General features: G+C 43.9%; 2 protein-coding genes across 2 annotated transcripts; one reads left to right on the top strand and one right to left on the bottom strand.

The window, feature by feature from the left end:
* The first annotated feature begins 6,926 nt into the window (after nucleotides 1–6,926).
* LOC136450838 (uncharacterized) lies at nucleotides 6,927–15,282 on the top strand. Its single transcript, XM_066451476.1, has 9 exons — nucleotides 6,927–7,386; nucleotides 8,374–8,569; nucleotides 8,760–8,882; nucleotides 9,107–9,144; nucleotides 9,243–9,417; nucleotides 10,179–13,370; nucleotides 13,470–13,579; nucleotides 14,303–14,545; nucleotides 14,710–15,282. Exons 1-8 carry the CDS (start codon nucleotides 7,301–7,303, stop codon nucleotides 14,496–14,498), a joined length of 4,116 nt encoding a protein of 1,371 aa, XP_066307573.1. The 5' UTR covers nucleotides 6,927–7,300; the 3' UTR covers nucleotides 14,499–14,545; nucleotides 14,710–15,282.
* Nucleotides 15,283–17,851: 2,569 nt separating this feature from the next.
* LOC136470300 (uncharacterized) lies at nucleotides 17,852–20,189 on the bottom strand. The gene is made up of 5 exons (XM_066468191.1): nucleotides 20,063–20,189; nucleotides 19,901–19,969; nucleotides 18,656–19,273; nucleotides 18,153–18,211; nucleotides 17,852–18,061 (listed from the first exon to the last, which is right to left on the bottom strand). The coding sequence occupies exons 1-5, from the start codon at nucleotides 20,187–20,189 to the stop codon at nucleotides 17,852–17,854; spliced, it is 1,083 nt and encodes a 360-aa protein (XP_066324288.1).
* Between the last annotated feature and the right edge of the window lie 163 nt (nucleotides 20,190–20,352).

Raw genomic sequence — 20,352 nt, 5'->3', positions numbered from 1 at the left:
CTCTGTAGCTATGTGTCCTCCCTAGTGGCAACGTCATACACATCTTCGATCACATCTTCCTCCGAGTCCTCGTCAATCGCCTCCTCAGTGTACAGGGGCTTGATATGTGTCCTCGTAGACTTGTGAAGCCACCATAGGTACTCGTCGAAGGTGTGTTGGTTGTGTGGAGGACCCGCATGGACCGGCTGCCGTTCCCTGGTCTCCCATAAAAGGATGTGCGCGTTGTGTGTCACGCGTCAATCCTTGGTCTTATACCTCTTCCTGCGGTCATACCTGCAACAAAACGATATTAGTTGTACCACACACACCTCTGAATTACAGCTTTGTTATTAATCGATAACGCACCAGTGCAATCCTTGATTGGTGGAGTAAAGCGGTGGTGGGCAGCCTGTCATTCTTCCAAACTATCTGCAGACCCTGATGGGCAAGTGAATCTCAACCACGTGGAAGAAAATAAGAGGGACGTTGCAGCGATACTCGTCTGACTCGTCCCTAGTGACTGGACTCAGATAATACTCGAGCTCCGGAGCATCCCAAGGACACCAATGCACCTGAACATTTCATAATTGAGTTAGGTTGTGATATAGTGTACATTGAACAAGACACATGTATGATAGTAAAAGAGCGTAACCTGGTGTTGTGTCAGGACGTCGAGACCGTTCGTGTACTCCCTGTACTTGCGCCTCGCATTCTCTCTAACTAACTCTACTTCCGTCTAGATATACAGAGCTATAAAGAGTGTATCATGCCCGTTCTATTGCTGCATTGAACACGATAATAAAATAGTCATTAATAATTTAATCATATGTAACTGCCTTAAAAAATATAGTGAACCAAAGTAATTACCGGTAAACCAGTATTAAGGGGCCTTCCAATGGGCTATCGTTCCCAACACCAAACTTGTAGTAGGTAGGAGCAACCCCCAAGGTTCGCATACCCTGAGGTGCGACGGCAGGCAACGCACAGCTGTCGATACGTCTATGCCAGGACTATGCTGCTCTAGCTGTACGCCACTATGTTCTCCCACGGCTGGCATAGTATGTCAAGGAAGATCCAACTGATGATGTTGTCCGAGGCGTCTAGGAAGAGGAAAGCACCAAGGAAGTACCAGAGCCACACTCTAGCGAACCTATCGATCTGAGCCTCCTCAGCCTATAGGTCCAAGTAATCAAAGCGCTCTGTGATCCAGGACGATGAAACACCGGAACTTTTTCTAAAATTGACCAAAGAAAATAAGACCCGATGACTGTAGGAAAGTAATGTAAGTATTAAATAGGCTTGAATTGCTCACTTATTTTTCTTGGAAGCCTCGTCGTCCGGTGAAAGAAAACCAGTGAACTGAGCCACCAGCTCCCTCCAGTGATCGTTGTCAACTATCCATGTCACTGGGAGCCCCCCAACTGAAAGCCAAAGATAGCCTTCACGTCCTGCATGGTCAATGTCATCTCGCCGCAAGGTAGGTGGAACGTGTGGGTCTCAGGCCTCCACCTGTTATAAGAATAGAATGACAGTTAGTTACCTCAAATTTGTTATAAGAATGTTTACGTACAAAGAAGGCACTCGTACCTGTCTACAGCTGCAGTAAATAGTGCTGGGTCAAGGGGCGGAAGACCGTAGTTGACAACACGGACAAGCTCGTGGAAGCCGGCACGCCGTATATACGGCGTATAACGCTCGTCCCACTGGTGTGTCCTGGTGTGCGTGCGGGGCCTCAAAGTAGGCAAGGCCATCTGTGCGTCGGTGTCACTCAAGATGTGTGCTCGGTGCTGGTCGTTGTACTCCACCTCAAGAATGGGATATAACAGGTGCTGCGTGGGAGGGGCCATCCTGTTAAAAATTGATAAACAAAGGGCTAGAGTATTCAAATTAACAATATTCAAATTAACATTATGTAGCATTACAAAATTTAAACTACTTGTTATGCAATACGAACACAATATGAAAGCACATGTATATATTCAAAGTAACATTAACAGACATATTAAACAACTTTACTAGAAAAATAAGCATTTGACGAAACTTCATCAAGTCATCTAAATCGTCGTATCACACACTACTAAGTACCGACAATCAATCCCTAAATCCAAAATCCTAACTAACAGTAACCTAAACCCTAACTACCTAACTAAAACTACCTAACCTAAACCCAAAATCAATCCCTAAACCCTAACTACCTAACCAAACCTTAACTATCCTAAATCATTAACAAATCCTAAATCACTATCCTAACAAATTCTAAATCACTATCCTAAATCACTAACAAATCCGAACAAATTCACTAACCTAACTATCCTAAATCACTAACCCTAACTAAAATAACAATCATAATAACATGAAATCGAGAGAGCCTACCTTGATATGAGGGGGGGCGGTCGGCGGCCGTGATGCGCCGACGTTCATGGCGCGGCCGGAGTGGGCGGGAGCGGCGGGCGCGTGCGGCGTGGGTGGGCAGCCGAGGGGCTGTGCGCAGCGTGCGGGCGGCCGGTCGGCCGGGCAGGCGTTGCGGACGCGGCGGCGGCGATGCTTCGGGCAGGGGCGGCAAGCAGAGGCAGGGTGGGCGGCTCGCGGGCAGGGGCGGCTCGCGGGCAATATTTATCTGATCCTGCCACGCCATGCGCTGTGGCGCGGCACTGCCGCGCCAAGATCGGTGACACGGCAGACCCTGCCATGTCACCGGTCAGCGGCCCTGGTCTTCGCCACGTCACCCTCTTGCCGCGCCACCATGCATGGCGCGGCATAGGCATTTCGCCGCGCCATGAAAATAGGCACGACCAAAAATGTTAGTTTAAAAAAAACAAATAGTGATAGATTTAAAATTATTTTACAAAAGTGTTAAAATTAAAAAAATCACTACCAACAACAAACGGACCGGCCGGAAGACCTCGGAGCTGTACTGTACCAGCTCAGCAACTGTTTGGGACACACACAAAAATCACATAAATCATATAGAGATTTCGCATAAATCAGTTTAATTTTATAAGGAAAAACACATGATTTAAAGAGAAAGATCCTGCGTTCTGGACAGGATATCTCAAGCTAACAAATAGCGAAGAAGTTTTTGAGGTAGCCATATGGGAAGAGAAAGCTAGATGGATGGAGGATCTGGGAAGGGTTGAATGACGAGGACGCATGCACACTGGTGAGCTCAATGGTGTCAAAGAGTGCCGAGAGGTGGAGCAGGAGCCATTGAGGGTCGCCGAGAGGTGGAGCCAGAGACACGAAGTTGTGTGTTTTACTCGTCGGACGGCAGACAACCTAGAAAGAGTAGATAGAGGGAGGCAACATATGGCCTTCCTGCAAGCATGGGTACTCAACGTAGTGAGATACGGTGTCAAAACGTCTCAACAAAGCCATCTAGGATTATTTTAACATTATTAGATGCTCTAAAGACTATAATACCGGTTTTTATAGTTAAAAGGGCTATGTAGTCAACTCTTGATACCATGGTGGTTATGTAGGCATGTTCTTACTCATTGCTGACTCACTGCCATGTCAGCACCCACGTAATATGCCACGTCGGCGAAATCGCCTTCAAAACCGTCTCAAAGGGTTATTTAGACAGTCTGCAGTTGTTTTAGGGGTAGATTATCTGGTTTTGCAGGTAAGGAGGTAAAGTAGACGAGCGCCAATAGTTAGGGGGGGTTAAGTAGACTTTTTCCTAGAAAGAATTATAGATTTGTTCATTGGCCTATGTCATGTCAACCCAAAAAAAACAAGGGGGGTTAGGTACTATGGATCTTGGTATACAAAATAAGTGTATGTTGGGTAAGTGTCTCTTTAAATTAAACAATGAATAAGGAATTTGGCAACAAATATTGAGAAACAAATATATTAAAGTTAAGACACTATCAAAGGTAGAGAAAAAAGTAGAGCTCATATTTTTGGATGAGACTCGTGAGCACAAAAGACCCTTTTCTAAGTCTGAGTACTTTTGGTTTAAAGAACAATAACCAAATAAGGTTTTGAGAAGATACTTGATTAGAAAACCAATCACTAAAAACCTAATACCCAATGCTGTATAACATTATCTGAAGGAACAAGCAAAGGTTGCAGATGTATTAGATTTGTTTCCTCCTTAATGTGAAGTTAGGCATTAATGGAGAACAAGCTACTATAATGAAAGCACCTAATAGCAAGGCCGACTAATATTAATCTACAATATGGTAACATTTTTGTATGGAGATTACAAAAACATGTTTGTTCACAGTTAACTTGATGTACAGATACCCTACCTTCTTAGTAATGGGTTTGAAGTTTCCTGAATAATTTGGCGACTTAAGATCCTTTGAAGATTAAAATCTTTCTTCGCTTCTTTAAAAGAAGGGTTATTGAAACAAAGATAAGTCATGTTGCTTTTGCAGCGAACCTGAAACCATCCAACATCTTTTCTTTCAATGCTCGTACATCATGTTTTTTTTGGAGAGCGGTCCATATGTTGCTAGGAATTATGCCACCTCGAAGTGCTGAAAAGTTATTTAGGGCTCGTTCGGTTAGCCTGGAATGAGCCTAGGAACCATTCCGGTTGAATACAGATTATACAAAATAGCTAACCATTCCGGCTGGGAATCTTTCCAGAGAATTGTTCCCAACAAACCGAACTGGGCGTTAATGATTAGTATTCATAGAAAGATACAATTTTCATGTTTAGAGCGGTCATTTTATGGTTAATATGAATAACAAGGAACAAAGTTGTTATAGTTGATCCAAATCTCTTTTGCAGGTTGCAGTAAGGTGCACTAGCTTCAGGATTTAAACCCAATTGCAATGGTATGACGATCTGAGTCCAATTGCAATGGTATGACTATATGGATACACGCTTATGGCAGGAGCTTGCTGAATTTCGAGGAATGTGGCATTGAGACTCTTTGACTCATTCAAATGGTATCTGATAGTTAGAAATGGGTCTTAAGTTGTTTTGTCATAAAGTATTTTGTTTGCCTTGATCCCTTTTTAGTGGAGATAACCTAGCGACTTGTTTCATTATTTATCTAATAAAAACTAGTATAGGATATTTGGAGGTCCAATCCATTCTCGTGATTGAGTCAACGTTTAAATACACATGGTAGCCTTCGTTGCCATTTATTTATCCATATGATGCGAGTACATACATACATACATACATATATATATATATATATATATATATATATATATATATATATATATATATATATATATATATAAGAGTGCACGAATTTTGTCAAGATTTGATTTAGCTAATCCTATACGTTTGCTTGACTTGATCCGCGCCAAAGCAATCCAAAGGTAAAACCACCAGAATCACAGTCAGCAGCACCGACTTGCATTGTTGGCTGATTGTACGTAGTACAGCTGTACTACTACGACTAGGACGAGTACGACAGAAGAACAGACTCCGTCCATTTCAGAGGCATAGGCAGCCACCAAAACAGACCCGAAGCTATTGGGCTATTGGGCTCATCATTTCTACGGGTGATAAACATGTTAAAGCTAATTTGTTGTGAGAGAAAAATATTGTTGCACGACTGATAAGTACTGTAGTAGTACGTAGGTGCGTTCCCGACAAAATTCACGGTTTCCTTTGTTTTACTGCTGCCCTTTGTGCAAAGAAATTAGACATCTTATATTTTGAGGTGTCAAACTTTATATCTCCAAATATATTTGTTAAAAAAATATTATATTGTTAGTTTAATAATACTTATTACACATAATTAATATTAATGTTTTATATATTTAGTGAAATTTAAAAGTTTGACTATTCAAAAAGCAAAATGCGCATTTTTTAGATGACAGGGAAGCAATATATAAGCAGCAGCAACAGTTGTCAACACAACAATAATAAGGGAAAAAAGATAGAAAAAATGCTACAAGTGAGCGCAGCTAAAGATCCTGTTTGTATATTGACTAAAATAATTTGCTAATAAGGGCTGAAAATGCTATATAGCTGATTTAAATAAATACCCTAGATTTTAGATCAGCCTATTGTGCGAAAGGGCCTCTAGCCTAGTGGTTAGAGCACCTGAGTAGCATCTAGCAGGTATGGGTTCAACTCCTTGTGTGAGCGAATTTAAACAGGCTTGGAATAAAAAAATCATAAAAAAATTGGTTGGATGCTGACTTGGGTCAAAAAGATCCGTCTATAGTTTATTTTGAACTCATTCAACATTTATAACTTATAAAAAGCTAGTATTAATGAGTCCCCTCTCTAGCTAATACTCCATCCGTTCCTAAATAAATCAATTTCTAGAATCCATGTTCATCAAACTTTTTTAAATTTGACTAACTTTATAGAAAAGAGTAACAACATCAATGACATAAAATGAACACCTTATAAAAATATATTCTATGATAAATCTAATGACACTAACTTGATACTATAAATCTTAACATTTTATTCTAGAAATTCGGTCAACGTTTAAAAAAATTTAACTTGAGACAACTCTATAAATCTATTTATTTAGGGACAGATAGAGTTCATCTCATAAATAATTTATAATTTAGCTGATCAAATTACAATAAGAAACCAGTTATTGCGAGCAGGCGAGGAAGGAGATGGGGAGGGCGAGCAGTACAATGCCACTGCCGTTGCCTAACGAGGAGGAGGAGGAGAGGACAACGACCATGACAGGCGGTGGTGGACAAGAAGGATCGCCTTAGAAATCTCGCAACCCACAAGGCAGCCTGGCCTGCTGTGTATGCTGCCTAATGGAGTAATTAATTAATCAAATTAATTGCTCCCTGCCATAGCAAACGCCACCAAGAGAGAGAGAGGTTGAGCTTGCGCGTTCTACTCTCGGTCTCGGGGATACACCTACCTCGTGCTCCTGCATTCCCATTCCCATTCCCATTCCCATTCCCATTCCCATCCCCTTTCCCCGCCAGGGCGGCTTGGCTTGGTGGGGTCAGGTCCGCCTCCTGCTCTGCTACTGGCTCTTCTTCTCTCCCGAGTCCCGACCTCCCCTCTTCCCCCCTCTCCAGCTGAGCTCTCCTCCCCCGTCTCCTTCCCCCACCACCCCCAGAGGTGGGTGAAGTCGGGGGACATGGTTTCTTTCTCCCCTTCCTAAGATTCCTCTTCTTCCCCCATCCCCACCCTACGCCTTTTGCTGCGCTGCACCTGCACGGCCGCTCCATGCGCCGCCGTATCTCAGGTCAGCATCACCAACCGCAGCTCCACCTCCCGATCCCAGCCCCAATCTAGGAGGAGCCGGAGGAGGACGAGGCCGGTCCAGGATTCTGCCGCCGCCCTCCCTCGGCCGCATCGCATGCTACCACTACCACTACCACTACCACGACCGACCAGCAGCAGCAGCAGGAGGACAGGATGTTCAAGCTTCACCGCCACCGCTCCTCCGACCGCGTCGGCGAGCGCTTCGACTTCAGATTCTCTAACTTCCGCGCCGTCCAGGTTGCTCTCTCTCTTCCTCCTGCTCTCCCTCCCTCCCTCGGGGGCTGTCCTACTCCTCTCCCTCAGTACCAAAATCGTTTCTTTTCCCCACTTCCTTCTTCCAGGGCCAGCCGGCCAGGGGAGGACAGACAGTACCAAAACTTGCTTACCCGATCCTATACAAAACAGAGGCCCTGCGTATCCAGTGCAGAGAGCTCCCAGCGGGGTTTGGAGAAGGGGGTTAGGGGCAAGCCTTACCCTCGCCTGCGAGGAGACCGTCGAACCCGGGACGTTCCGGTCACAGGCGCTAAGACTGCCGCTTGCACCAGGCCCGCCCTTCGATTAGGACAATTTCTTCTCTTCTATCTACTGGAGTAATCGCTTTGCTGCTTGCCTTTCTTTCATCTCCTGATTTGCTCGCTCCCGGTAGGCCAAGGCCGCTACTGATGACAGACACTCGTCATTCAACCTACATTCCTTCACCTTTGGAGTGTTACATCAATGTAGGATCATACTCGACCTTACTAGTTCGTATTGTACACGTTATTATGCCTCCTTGATTCTTGTCACCACCCTTACTCACGTCACGTGTGTGCCTACCTCAGAACCGCTCCTAAAAGGGAAACGGCAATCCCTATTGTTTTTCTGTACCATACCAACCTCATATGCAAATCGCATTGCTTCCTCTCCCAGTCTCCCCCTGGTGATTCAATGGCTACCTTTTGCCATTCAGTCAGTCTACTTTCTTAGGGGGGTCAACTTTATTTCACGAGGTGCCTGCCATTCATTCATGTGTGCGTGTACCCCGAGAAAAAAATGGTCCTTCCTCTTCATTTTAACCACGGCCTATTAAAAGGGGATACCGCATTGCCCTCTTGTATTGCGTGTGCCTTCTCATTCATTTCATATGTGTGTGCCTTTCCTGCAGTTTATTTTACCCCATCTGCTACATGACATGTATCCCCTCGTTTTTGTGTCTTATCGATTCATTTCTTGTTTTTTCATAGGTCCCCCGCGGTATCAGACAGGCTCTTCCTATCCATAGTTTCAGTCGACAATGGAAAAACAATTGCAAAGTCCAGTAAAGTAGCTTCTCGGAGTGGAATATGCCAGTGGCCCGACACCATCTTGGAACCCATATGGTTCTCCAAGGACGAAGTCTCCAAAGAATTTGAAGAATGCCAGTACAAGATTATTGTCTCCCTGGTATGTAATATGATGCTTGGATATCCAGCTCTTGGAACCTATATGTAATATTTCCCACCTTACCCATTCTTGGATGTCCAATTCATGCTTCAGTCTCGGTGCTTATTACCTTCGTCTATCTACTCTGTTCTATTCCTGTCACTAGGCTTATTATTGGGTCATGAACGACTGCTCTCATGTAATGTTGCAGGGATCGACAAAATCTGGCATTCTTGGGGAGATTTTTCTAAATCTGTCTAATTTTCTGAATATAGTCGATCCAACCGCAATCTCTTTGCCGCTGAAGAGATGCAACTCTGGAACAGTTTTACAGGTGCGTTTTGGCTATTCATTGCTCCTCCTCGTTTTCAAGGGTCATCTGGGCATTGCTTACATGATTCGGTAGCCAAAAAAAAAATGCTGGTATTACATTCCCATCATAGCTGCCAACTGTTACATAGGTGCCTATTTCATGCTTGTACTTTTGGCAGCATGCCTGATGGTGTCTGTCCTTAGTACTACTTATGTTGACGTTCATATTTTTCCCCTCACTTGCAGCTTAAGGTTCAATGTCTTGGCACAAAGTCTAAGCTGAGGTAACTAGACTGAAGCCTGAGTACTTCATTCTTGCCAAGTTGTGTTCAGTGTCTCTTCACTTCACTCAAATCCTGATAATTCTCCCATTTCTATGTAGTGGTGTCAGATCATTGAGGGATATGGCTCCCCGTCACGATGACCGTAGTCCAACGCCAACCAATGATGAGATGGACAACAGGTCAGATTGCTCCGATGGTATGTTCAACAAGGGTGTTCGTTCTTCATCCGAAAATCATCTGGGTGGAACTTATCAAGATGAATCTGGAAACAGGGTATGCTACTGCTTAAAACAATTTGCTGTCCCAAACATTACCCATTCCATCCTGAGTTGTTGTTGGACTGTGATGCCTTAAGAGATCTATCCCATTTCCCCTGAAATTGTTGATTACATGAATAATAACGTGGAACTTAGTTGCCAATGCTATATGTTCAACCGTGTAGCTAAAACACCCCATTTTGATGTTTCAATGTCAGACCCTGGAAGGGAATGAAAAAATAACATGTCCGTGGATCTTTTTCTGCAAAGCTGATGAAATCTTTCGCCTATAGTCATCAAGCAAAAGTCTTGAATTTTTTCAGTTATTGTGGGGTATACTATCTTGCACAAGAGCTATGATAAGTTTGAATTCCTACTCAATGACCTATTCATAAATCAAAAAATCACATAAAGTTCACTAGTGATCAGCAAGCCACAAAAGCCATACTGTAAACTGCACGAGTACAATTATGCGCGGATGATCTCATCCTCCACAAAGGTTCCTCTGTTGCACATGACCTGCATGTATGCATAAATCCACAAGATACTCCAATGTGGAAGCTGGTGAACCTACCGTCATTACCACTACAGAGAAAACCTTTTTATGCCATAAAGATATTTTTTGCATAACTCTTGGGAGCTCCTCGCATTTGGGTATAGTTTTCTATATGGACTGCAATTTCACCATCAGCAAGTGACATATTTTGGTTACATGTCATGCTCTATCAGAGTATTATGTGTCCATGCTGATTATTTGTGCCGTCTTCTTTTTTGCAGGAAACAAGTTTCTCTGCATCAGGGTCCCATCGGAGTTCTAATTCTGGAGATAGTACTGCAGATAGAACAAACTTCTCTCCTAGAGACAACTCTAATGGAGGACTTTATGTGGGAAGGCAGGATTCTGCTAGTTCCTATGCTAGTTATGTTAGTGCTGGTCGTGGTGATGACGGGCTTAGATCCAACAATTCGTCTTTTAGTTCTCGGGCCTCAGGCCCAAGTTTGCTGCAAGGGAATACTCCAAAAACATTTTCAAATGGCCTTTCTCAGTTATCTATAGGGGCATCTGACTCATCTAAAGATCTCCTTGAAACTGCTGAAGAAACAATTGAGGAGCTCCGTGATGAGGCAAAAATGTGGGAACGCCACTCTCGCAAGTTGAAGGCTGATCTAGAGATGCTGAAAAAGGAGTGTTCTGAAAAATCAAAGCAACAGGCTGAGCTAGCAGTTGAGCTGTCTGCTGCACAAGCTGAACGGGATTCATATAGGCATGAAATAGAAGAATTGAAATCATCCTTACAAGATGTAAACACACGGCAAATAATTACAGGAACACCAAAACGTTCAGACTGGATAGACCTGCAGAAGGAACTTGAAGGCGAGGCTAAGTTTCTTAAAGAATCGAATACGGACTTAACCATACAACTAAACAGGACTCAAGAGTCAAATATAGAGCTTCTTTCCATTCTTCAGGAACTGGAGGAAACCATTGAAGAACAGAGAGTTGAAATATCTAAGATTTCGAAGGTCAAGCAGACTGCTGATCCTGAGAATGGGCTGTTAGTAAAAGAAGACAAAGAGTGGGCTAAGAAACTGTCAATGAAAGAGGATGAAATCACAATTCTGAGGGAGAAATTGGATCGTGCTCTCAACATTGGAAATGCAGGTGGTGCAGGTTCCAATGCCATTTATCTTGAATTGGAGAAAGAAAATGAAATTTTAAGGGCTAAAATACAAGAGCTTGAGAAGGACTGCTCTGAACTAACAGATGAAAATTTGGAGCTTATATATAAGCTGAAAGAAAATGGTCTGACAAAAGGTCAGGTTCCTCGTATTTCAAACAACAATGAGCTGCAATTCGAAGAGCTTACATCCCGGATTCATCAACTGGAGGAGGAACTTAGGAATAAGGAAATGTTAAGAGACGACAGTTTTTCTGAGTCATCAATGTCTAATGCAGATGAGTTACAGAGAAAATGTGCTGACCTTGAGCTGAAGCTGCTAAATTTTAGGTCTCAAACCTGTGAGCTAGAAGAAAAGTTCCGAAAAAGCCAAGAGGAGCTGAAACAAAGCAATCTCGAGTTATCTGAGCTGAGAAGAAAGATAAACGGTTTACATTCTACTGAACTGGGAGTTTGTGAATCTGGTGTGACATGGAAGTGCCAATCGAGAATAGCAGATCTAGAGGATACTGAACAACCTGAGACAGATACACTAAAGGCTAGGTTTGAATTGCAACTGCAGGAAAATGATGACCTTCGGCGTTCCAAGGTTGAGATGGAAAATTTTATTTCTGAGATTCAGGCAGAGAAGAGTCAGCTTGAGGAACGCCTGTCCGCATCGCTTAAAGAAAGCAGCATCACATCTAAATGCTTGGATGAAGTGCGGAAAGATATACTTGTGCTTTCCAGCAGTATAGATTCCCATGTTTCAACCAATAAGCTTCTTGAGAGGAACATAGTTGAGCTAGAGAGCTGCAAAGCTGAACTAGAGTTGCATGTATCGGAGCTGGAACAGGAAAACATAGAGTTGTCAGAACGGATATCTGGACTGGAAGCACAATTGACTTACCTGACAAATGAAAAGGAGTCAAGTGAGCTGCAGATGCATGACTCCAGATCTCTCATCATCAATCTCAAAGATAAAGTAGAGCGTCAGCAATCAGAGATGGAAACTCAAAGGCTCGAGTTTAAGCAGAAACAACAAGAATCTCAAAGAAGATTGTCAGAAGCACAAGATAATTCTGAAGTTCTGAGAAGATCTAATTCTAAACTACAATCTACGGTTGAGAGCCTTATTGAAGAGTGCAGTTCTCTTCAGAATCTAACTGCTGATCTGAAAAAGCAGAAGTTGGAATTACACGGTCATCTTACGCAAAAAGAGCAGGAACTGGATGATTCGAAAAAAAGGAACTTTGAGTTTAGCAAAACAGTGGAGTTCCTTGAGGCAAAGCTTTCGTCACTACAGAAGGACATTTCTTCTAAAGAGCAATCTTTATTGTCAGAATTGGAGAGTATATTCCAGGAGCACATGGAACAAGAAGAAAGAATTAATCGCGCGCATTTCATGCTCAATAAGATTGAGAAAGAAAAGACTCTTGAAGTAGAGAATCTTGAGAGGGAGGTCGTCAGCCTCACTGCACAGGTCTCCTCCACGCACGAGGAGCGAGAAAGTGCCACTCTGGATGCTATTCGAGAGGTATCTGTCCTGCGAGCAGACAATGCTAAACTTGAGGCTAATCTCCAAGACGTCAGTGCACAATTGAGACACTACGAATCTCAATTGGAAGACCTTCGTAAGGAGTCTAAAAATAAGATTAAAGGATTGGTTGATTCCCTTAATGCCTCCAAACAAAGCGAGGAAATGTTGACATCAGATGCTGAACATATGAAAAAGTTGATGGAAGCTGCTAAATCCAATGAAGATGCGTTAAGGAAGACTTCTAATGAACTAGAACTGAAGCTTAAATCTAGTGATTATGAGAAACAACAAATGCTGGAAGAAATATCTGGCCTGAAACTTCAGGTTCAGAAAATAATGAATCTTCAAGATGAGGTTTTCAAACTTCAGAGTTCTCTTGATGAGGCCAAGTTTGAAAAAGGGAAACTGGGGGAGTTTCTGCGCTTGGTGACTGAGGAATGTGAAGAACTCAAAGCACAGAAGGCTATGCTAACAGATAAAGTTTCTGATATGCAGGAGACTTTGAGAAATGGTGAAGAAGAAAAGCGAAACAGAATAGCTATGCAGGCAAAGCTCGTGAGGTTGGAGAGTGATCTATCAGCATCAGAAGCATCACATGTACATGAAGCAGAATTAAAGAACGAACTCAGTAGGATCAAGAGATCAAACAGTGAGTACCAGAGGAAGATACAATCTCTCGAGCAGGAAAATGAGGATCTCACCAGGAGAGTTCAAATTATGGAAAAGGGTTTTGAGCAAATGTCCCACGTTAAAGAGAACCTTGGAAAGCAGGTTAGCCATTTGAAGTAAAGTACTTGCTATGATGATCAAACAATTCCTCCTTATTGATGTTTCTATCTGCTTGTGCCTTGTATTTCCTTGTGCTTGTAGGAGATTGGAGGAGATAACCAGGCAGCCATTCAGTCAAAAATTCAGTTACTGGAAACTAAGCTCGCAGAGGCATTGGAGGAAAATAAGATGTACAGAGCTCAACAGAAGAGGTACCCCTACCATCACAACCTAAATGTGTCCTGTGAGATGATGAGTGTACATAGAATGATAGGAATGTTGTATGTAGCTATTCTGTTTTGTTTTTAGCATGACTAATGAGTTTGACATTAGCTATTTAGTTTAGAGGACAAGAATCACAAGCAAAGCATTGGCCAGTACATGTTGAGAAAGTATGCCTTTTCTATACGTAATTTTCATCTAATCTTTAATTGAAAAACTGAAGTTTGCCAATCCTGCAAGGAAATCACTCTGGGAGATGCTAGTGGTCTCTTAGAATAAATGTTTTAATCTCATTAACCAGTAGGTAATGCCGTAATGGTGTGCCAGTATAGCTACATCTTTTTTCTTTTTGCAATCATATACTAGTGCTTTCGTTTCATTCTGATGTAAGGTTGTGTAATATGTTGTGCATTGGAATCTGTTCATAGTTCTCACCTTATCTGAACTGCTCTTTCATATGAACTGGACCTTGTGACTCGACTGCAAATTGTTTATAAAATATTGCGAGCAGGAGAAACTTGATTGGGTTTAGTTTCATGTGTTAAAGTTGGAGCACGCATTGCTAACTAACAGAAATATCGAAGTCAGTTACCACTTTTGGTTTAGGATATTATCCGCAATACTGAACTTGTAGAACAGAGTCCACAAGAGTTAGTCCTATGTGATTGTTGGTTTTCCATGATAATATAAAAATTCTTTTTGTTTATGTACAGTCCGATGCCTGAGGGGCAATCTGCTGATGGAGATGGCAAGGAGGGTAATACCGACAGGATTTTGCAGTTGGAAGGAGAACTAAGAGATATGAAGGAACGATTACTCAACATGAGCTTGCAGTATGCAGAGGTAGAGGCTCAGAGGGAACGATTAGTGATGGAGCTTAAAGCTATCAAGAAAGGCAGGTGGTTTTAGCACGATGTGGAATTGTTGCCTGCCAAAACATGAGGCTGACAGCACAGGTACTGCATCTTTCTCGTGATAGTTGGACGCATCCGATAGCATTTCTTGTGAAACTGGTTTCAAACTTTATATCAAAAGGATCCCACCATCTGTTTTGGTGCTCAGACACACACACCTCCTTTTGCCCAACCAAATATTAAAAACTTAATTTCTGGTTGTACAGATGGGCATCATCAAGCCGTGTTTTATCCATGCTTGTGGCATTATGAGGTTTATATCAGATTATCATGTGAGAGCAAGCAAGTGCAAGTGCAGAGTCAGACAATGTAGCCTGGACCAGCTAACTGGTGCTGGAGGATGCGCTCCGAGACAGACACTGAAGGTCCCTGTGATGCGGTGAACTGTGACCTTGTGACTGCCCAGGGCTTGGGGATGCGGCCCCTACACTGTGATATGATGATCCCATTGCTATTGGTATTTAACCAATTTATTTGTAATGGCGTGCCTTTTTATCTGGTATATATATACGCCAATTTGTGATGAGTTTGACTGGAGGGTGATGGACAGTTGTTGATATGGTTACTCAGATCGATGACCCTCGGATCCCTCTGTTTAGATTGATTATACTGAAAAGAGTCAACCCCTTAATTGTCGATAAATGTAGTTACTCTATTCTATTTTGTGAGAGCAGTGAAGTGGCTGGGTTAGTAGCTAGCAGTCATTATATTGCACTCTGTACCATACAAAGTTTGGGTGTAGAATAATATAATAATGTGAAGGGAGCCCCATTTGTTCATGTAAGGTTGCAACTTGTTTTTTTACAGCGTATGCAGATTATGGATAATAATGAATGAAGTTGCCGTGGTGGTACGTGCATCACATTGTTGATGAAGCTTTTAACCCTCAGGAGGGTAAGTGCAGTTGCATTTCGTCATTTTCCCATGTGTCTGGTTCCTGAAGCTTGCCCTGCAATTGTTGACACGTAGCCAGCTGAATTAGTGACTACACGATTGCGTTGGTTAGAAGAGTTGTAACTAATGATATACTACTAGTTAGCTAGTGTTTGTAATGGTCGATAGCAGCGCTAGTCTAGATATATTTTAGAAGAGTGCGTAGTGTAAATTTTAAGGAGGGCGAAGAAGAATCAAGTGGCAAGTAGTCCTACAAGTAGAAGAGTGGTCCCTCCAGAGAAGATGCATGATGAGAATGGATGCATGAGCCCTTGGATCACTCAGTTGGATCACTTCAGCTCTGCCATGGCTGTTGGCTTGGCCTGTAAAACTGAAACAGAGGCAGCTATCATCATTTTGTTTGTATGGGACAAGCGGAGCCGCGGCCGAGGAGTCCTGACCTGACTCATAGTTCAATCTCGCTCACGTTGGGTGAGTCACAGGCGGTCATGTCGTAGGGGATGGGTGCATGCGCTGCGCCATGAGGTGGTCAACGGTCCCCGAAGCATTGCGTAGACCGAACGGGAACGCTGTCGGAGCGTCCCGGGTGAGGTGTTCCGGGGAGAGCGGTTCCCTCCGGCGAGTTGCACCATGGTGTTGGTGAAGGAGAAAGTAAGACAGCACAGCTCCTCTCGGGATGGTCTGGGTCCCAAGAAGACGTCGAGTTGGCGCTCCAGCCTCCCGTAGTCGAAGCCGAGGAGCTGGTCGCTCCCGGGGACACGGGCCTCTGGCGCGTGCAACTGCAGCTCCTCAAGCGCCTCGACGATCGCGTCGAGGCCAGTGGGGTGGAGAGGCTGGACGGTAGCGGGAGCCTGCGCCAACTCTCTCTCTATCGTGACGATGAAGTCCAGGCTCCCGAAGCGCATGTGCGCGCCCGGGACCCGGCTGACGTCGTAACTAGCCATTCGAGGCCTGATGTGGACGTCGAGATGCGCAAAAAACTCATATCTGGCGCGCCAACTGTCGGTGTTTCGGATCACCGGCTAGTAAATTTCTAGTTTGCGCGTCTGGCCCGGATGGTGTGCTCGGAGGACACAAGAGTTTATACTGGTTCGGGCGGAATGTCCCTACATCCAATCTACTGCTGCTCGTGTTACCGGCATTAGTTTGTAGTAGGGGTTACAAACGGGCGAGAGAGGGAGAAGGTCCCAAGTCTCTGGTGAAAAGATCGAACGGAGTTGAGTCTTGTTGAGCTCGTTCAACCGTGTGCTTGTGCCTATCTTCCCTCCATGGGGCGTCCTGCTTCCCCTTTAATAGGTGAAGGTGAAGGTGAAGGCGTAGGTTACAAAGAGAGAAAAGGAGAAAAGCGAGGGAGAAGAAGGCCTCTAGGGTCGTGACGTCCTTCATCTCCTTTATGCGGGTCCCGTCGGACTTGTACTCCCTCCGTATACGATTTAGAAGACGTTCTAGCGCTTAATCAGAGTTGAGAAAAAGACGTCGTTGTACGACGCATGCAAAGCTGTGGACGCTGCTGCCCCTGCATGCACACGCTTCGGCTCCCACGCCTCGCTCGGGCTCCCACGCACGCGCTCCGGCTCCCACGCCGCGCTCGGCCCACGAGTTAATAAGCGCCGCGTCAAGGCAGTAATCACGCGCTCCTTCCTCTCCGCAGCACGCTAGCCAGCTAAGGAACTCTCCAGCCGAACGCTCGCCGTGGAGTCCGGCGTCCTAGGGTTTAGGGCTTGCCTTCGCTTCCTCGCCATGGAGTCCAGGGGCGCAGGTGCTGATCGCCGTGTAGTCCAGCGGCGCGGGTGCTGCTCGCCGCAGAGTCCGTCGTCGCGTCTGTTGTTTGCCGCGGAGGACGTCGTGCCGCACTTGGAGGAGTTCGCCGCGGAGGAGTCGCAGGAGCTCATCGTGTTTGAGTCGCAGGAGGTCGTCGCGCCGGAGTCGCAGGAGCCGGAGGAGGTCGTTGCGCCGGACTCGAAGATGGAGGTGGTGCCGGAATCGCAGATGGCGCCGGACTCCATCACGCCGGAGTTGCTAGAGCCGGAGGAGGTCGTTGCGCCGGACTCGAAGATGGAGGTGGTGCCGGAATCGCAGATGGCGCCGGACTCCATCACGCCTGAGTTGCTGGAGCTCGCGCCGGATTCGGAGATGGTGCTGGATTCCTTGCCGCCGGGCTCTTTTCTATGCGCTCGCTGTCATCTCGTCCATGAGGACCGCCAAGCATGGAATCATGCGCACTCGCGGTTCTAGCCATGCTCTCGCTGCGGTCTATTCCACGCGGAATACATAATCCGCGCCATGCTTCACGGCCTCGACGAGTTCGACTGCGAGCTTTTCATCCAACATTACAAGGATCTGCTGCCGGCAAAGGATGACGCCAAAGCATCGGTAAGATAACTAGCTTTAGTTCTAATTAACTGTACAAGGATGTCTCTACTAATTAAGCTAACTAGCATCAATCTATTTGTTTCATGCAGCAAGAGTAGCCTCGGCTTCATCTAGCAAAGATGGATTACAAGGGATAGAAGATGGCAGCCGATCTTCTCTTTCTAATGTTTCTTTTTTCATGTGAGGAATCTTGAACTTGTTGCATCCTTTCACCTTCATAGCTTCCATCAAAACACTTTGTAGCGTTACAAACATTCGGTTTGCTTTGTGTGCCGAGTACTCCAAGAATGCCTACAAAACAATTGTGCAAGAAATGAATGAATGAGCAAATTTATTGTTGAAGAAAACATTGAAACATGTGTGAACAATTTGATCAAATTACCTCTTGTACTGTTGGAACTAGAGCTTCTATTGTTTTTGCATTCTTCTTGTATTGAATTGCTTGAATAGCTCGAAAAAAACCCAAATCAAGAATGTTGAAATCCGGAGAGTTGGGTGGTTGACAAATTAGGCGAATATCAAATCCTTCTTGCTTAGCAGCCTCACAAAAAAGCGGATCATCCAATTTTAAGTGGGAAGGTGCATTATCCTGTTGAATGAAGATTGGTTTGCCCACATCTTCTCTTGGCCATTTAGCTCGAATGGCAGGCAACACTTGGTTGATCATAAAATCTCTAATCACGTCTCTAGTGATCGAAGTTATGGGCTTCATAACCAAGTCTCCACGGACACGGCCGGTTCTCTCATTACCTCTCATAGCCGGTTCATAAGTAACAAGTGGAAAACAACCAATCCTGCCATCAAAAATACAATTCCCATCCCTAAACCTTGGCCGAGCACAAACACACAAGAACATGAGCCTAGGGATGTAATTCTTGTTCTTACAAGTCCGATGGGGATCATCTTCTTCGGGAAGCAAATAATATTTTTCAGATTTTTGAGATAGGTAGAACCATTTTTCATCAATGAACACAAAGTCAAACAAATCCTTAAACCTTGGATCATCAAGCAAATCCTTCTTAATCATGTCAACACACCACTTTAACCTAGACCTCTTGTTAGCTTCAGTGAGATATGGTTTGATGCTACTAGAGTGGCGCCTAAGCAAACCTTTTTTCAAATACTTTTGAATCTTCCATTTGCTCATGTTTAGTTTCATGCACACATCCTCTATAGTCATTCTTTCCTTTAGAGGAATGTTTCGCAATGCTTCCAAATCAACAGGGATTGTCTTACGACCAACTTTACCCTTCTTTAAACTAGAAACCACAACCGGAACTGAGTTTGCAAGTTGTATTTTACCTCGCTTCCATAATCGCTGAACTGACCGAATATGAAGACCAAATTGAGCAGCAACAAATGCAGTATCTTTCTTGCCTAATTTCCCATTGTTGCTTCTAGCCAACAAAGCCTGATAAACTTGTTTTCGGAGCTCTTCAAACATTTCTTTCCTTCGGTGGGGTTCTTCAACTTGTTCTTCAACGGGAGCCTCCACAGCATGTTCTGTTAAAAGAAAACAAACATTAGTTGCCACGGCATGTTCTATTCATAGGAAAAAAACAAGCACATTCATGCAATACTTAGACACGGCATGTTCTATTCATAGGAAAAAAACAAGCACATCCATAATATGCTTAGCCACGGCATGTTCTATTCATAGGAAAAAAATAAGCACATTCATGCAATACTTAGACACGGCATGTTCTATTCATAGGAAAAAAACAAGCACATTCATAATATGCTTAGCCACGACATGTTCTATTCATAGGAAAAAAACAAGCACATTCATGCAATACTTAGACACGGCATGTTCTATTCATAGGAAAAAAACAAGCACATTCATAATATGCTTAGCCACGGCATGTTCTATTTATAGGAAAAAAAACAACCACATTCATAGTTATAATTAGTCACGGCATGTTCTAGCTATAGAGAAAAAAACAAGCACATTCATGCAATACTTAGACACGGCATGTTGTAGCTATAGGAAAAAAAAACAACCACATTCATAATTATAATTAGTCACGGCATGTTCTAGCTATAGGGAAAAAAACAAACACATTCATGCAATACTTAGACACGGCATGTTGTAGCTATAGGAAAAAAAACAAACTCATTTATAAACCTTACCGGGCAGGTTTTGTAGATAATCGAAATCAACCGCACCAAACTCGTCTAGTGGCAAGTTCAAATCAAACCCTGTCCAAAAAAGAATAAAGAAAAAGAGAAACATTAGCACACGTTGTTGCTTTGAATATAAAAAAAAGAACAAACGAACGGAGTACACATTACCATATGTGGTGTGATCCTCTAATATTGCCTCATTGAGATCGAATGGAAGATTGCCGTCGTTATCTTCTTCTACACGAACGTTCAAATCGAATGGATTAGCTATTGCAGTGGAGAAGAGGTAAGCCATGTCGTTTAAGCAAGCAAGCAAGGAAGGCAAGGGAGGATGAAGCACTTAAGCGTCGGACCTGCTGAGCACTTAAATAGATCAACCAAGGACCTGCTGAGCACTTGAAGCGTCGGACCTGCTGAGCGCGCGCGTAGTGGAAAAAAACGAGCGCCAGTGCACTTAA

This window comes from Miscanthus floridulus, chromosome 1, assembly GCF_019320115.1.
Source record: "Miscanthus floridulus cultivar M001 chromosome 1, ASM1932011v1, whole genome shotgun sequence".
Lineage (NCBI taxonomy): Eukaryota > Viridiplantae > Streptophyta > Magnoliopsida > Poales > Poaceae > Miscanthus > Miscanthus floridulus.
The sequence above is the reverse complement of the archived record's forward strand: the minus strand, read 5'-3'. Positions and strand labels throughout refer to the sequence as shown.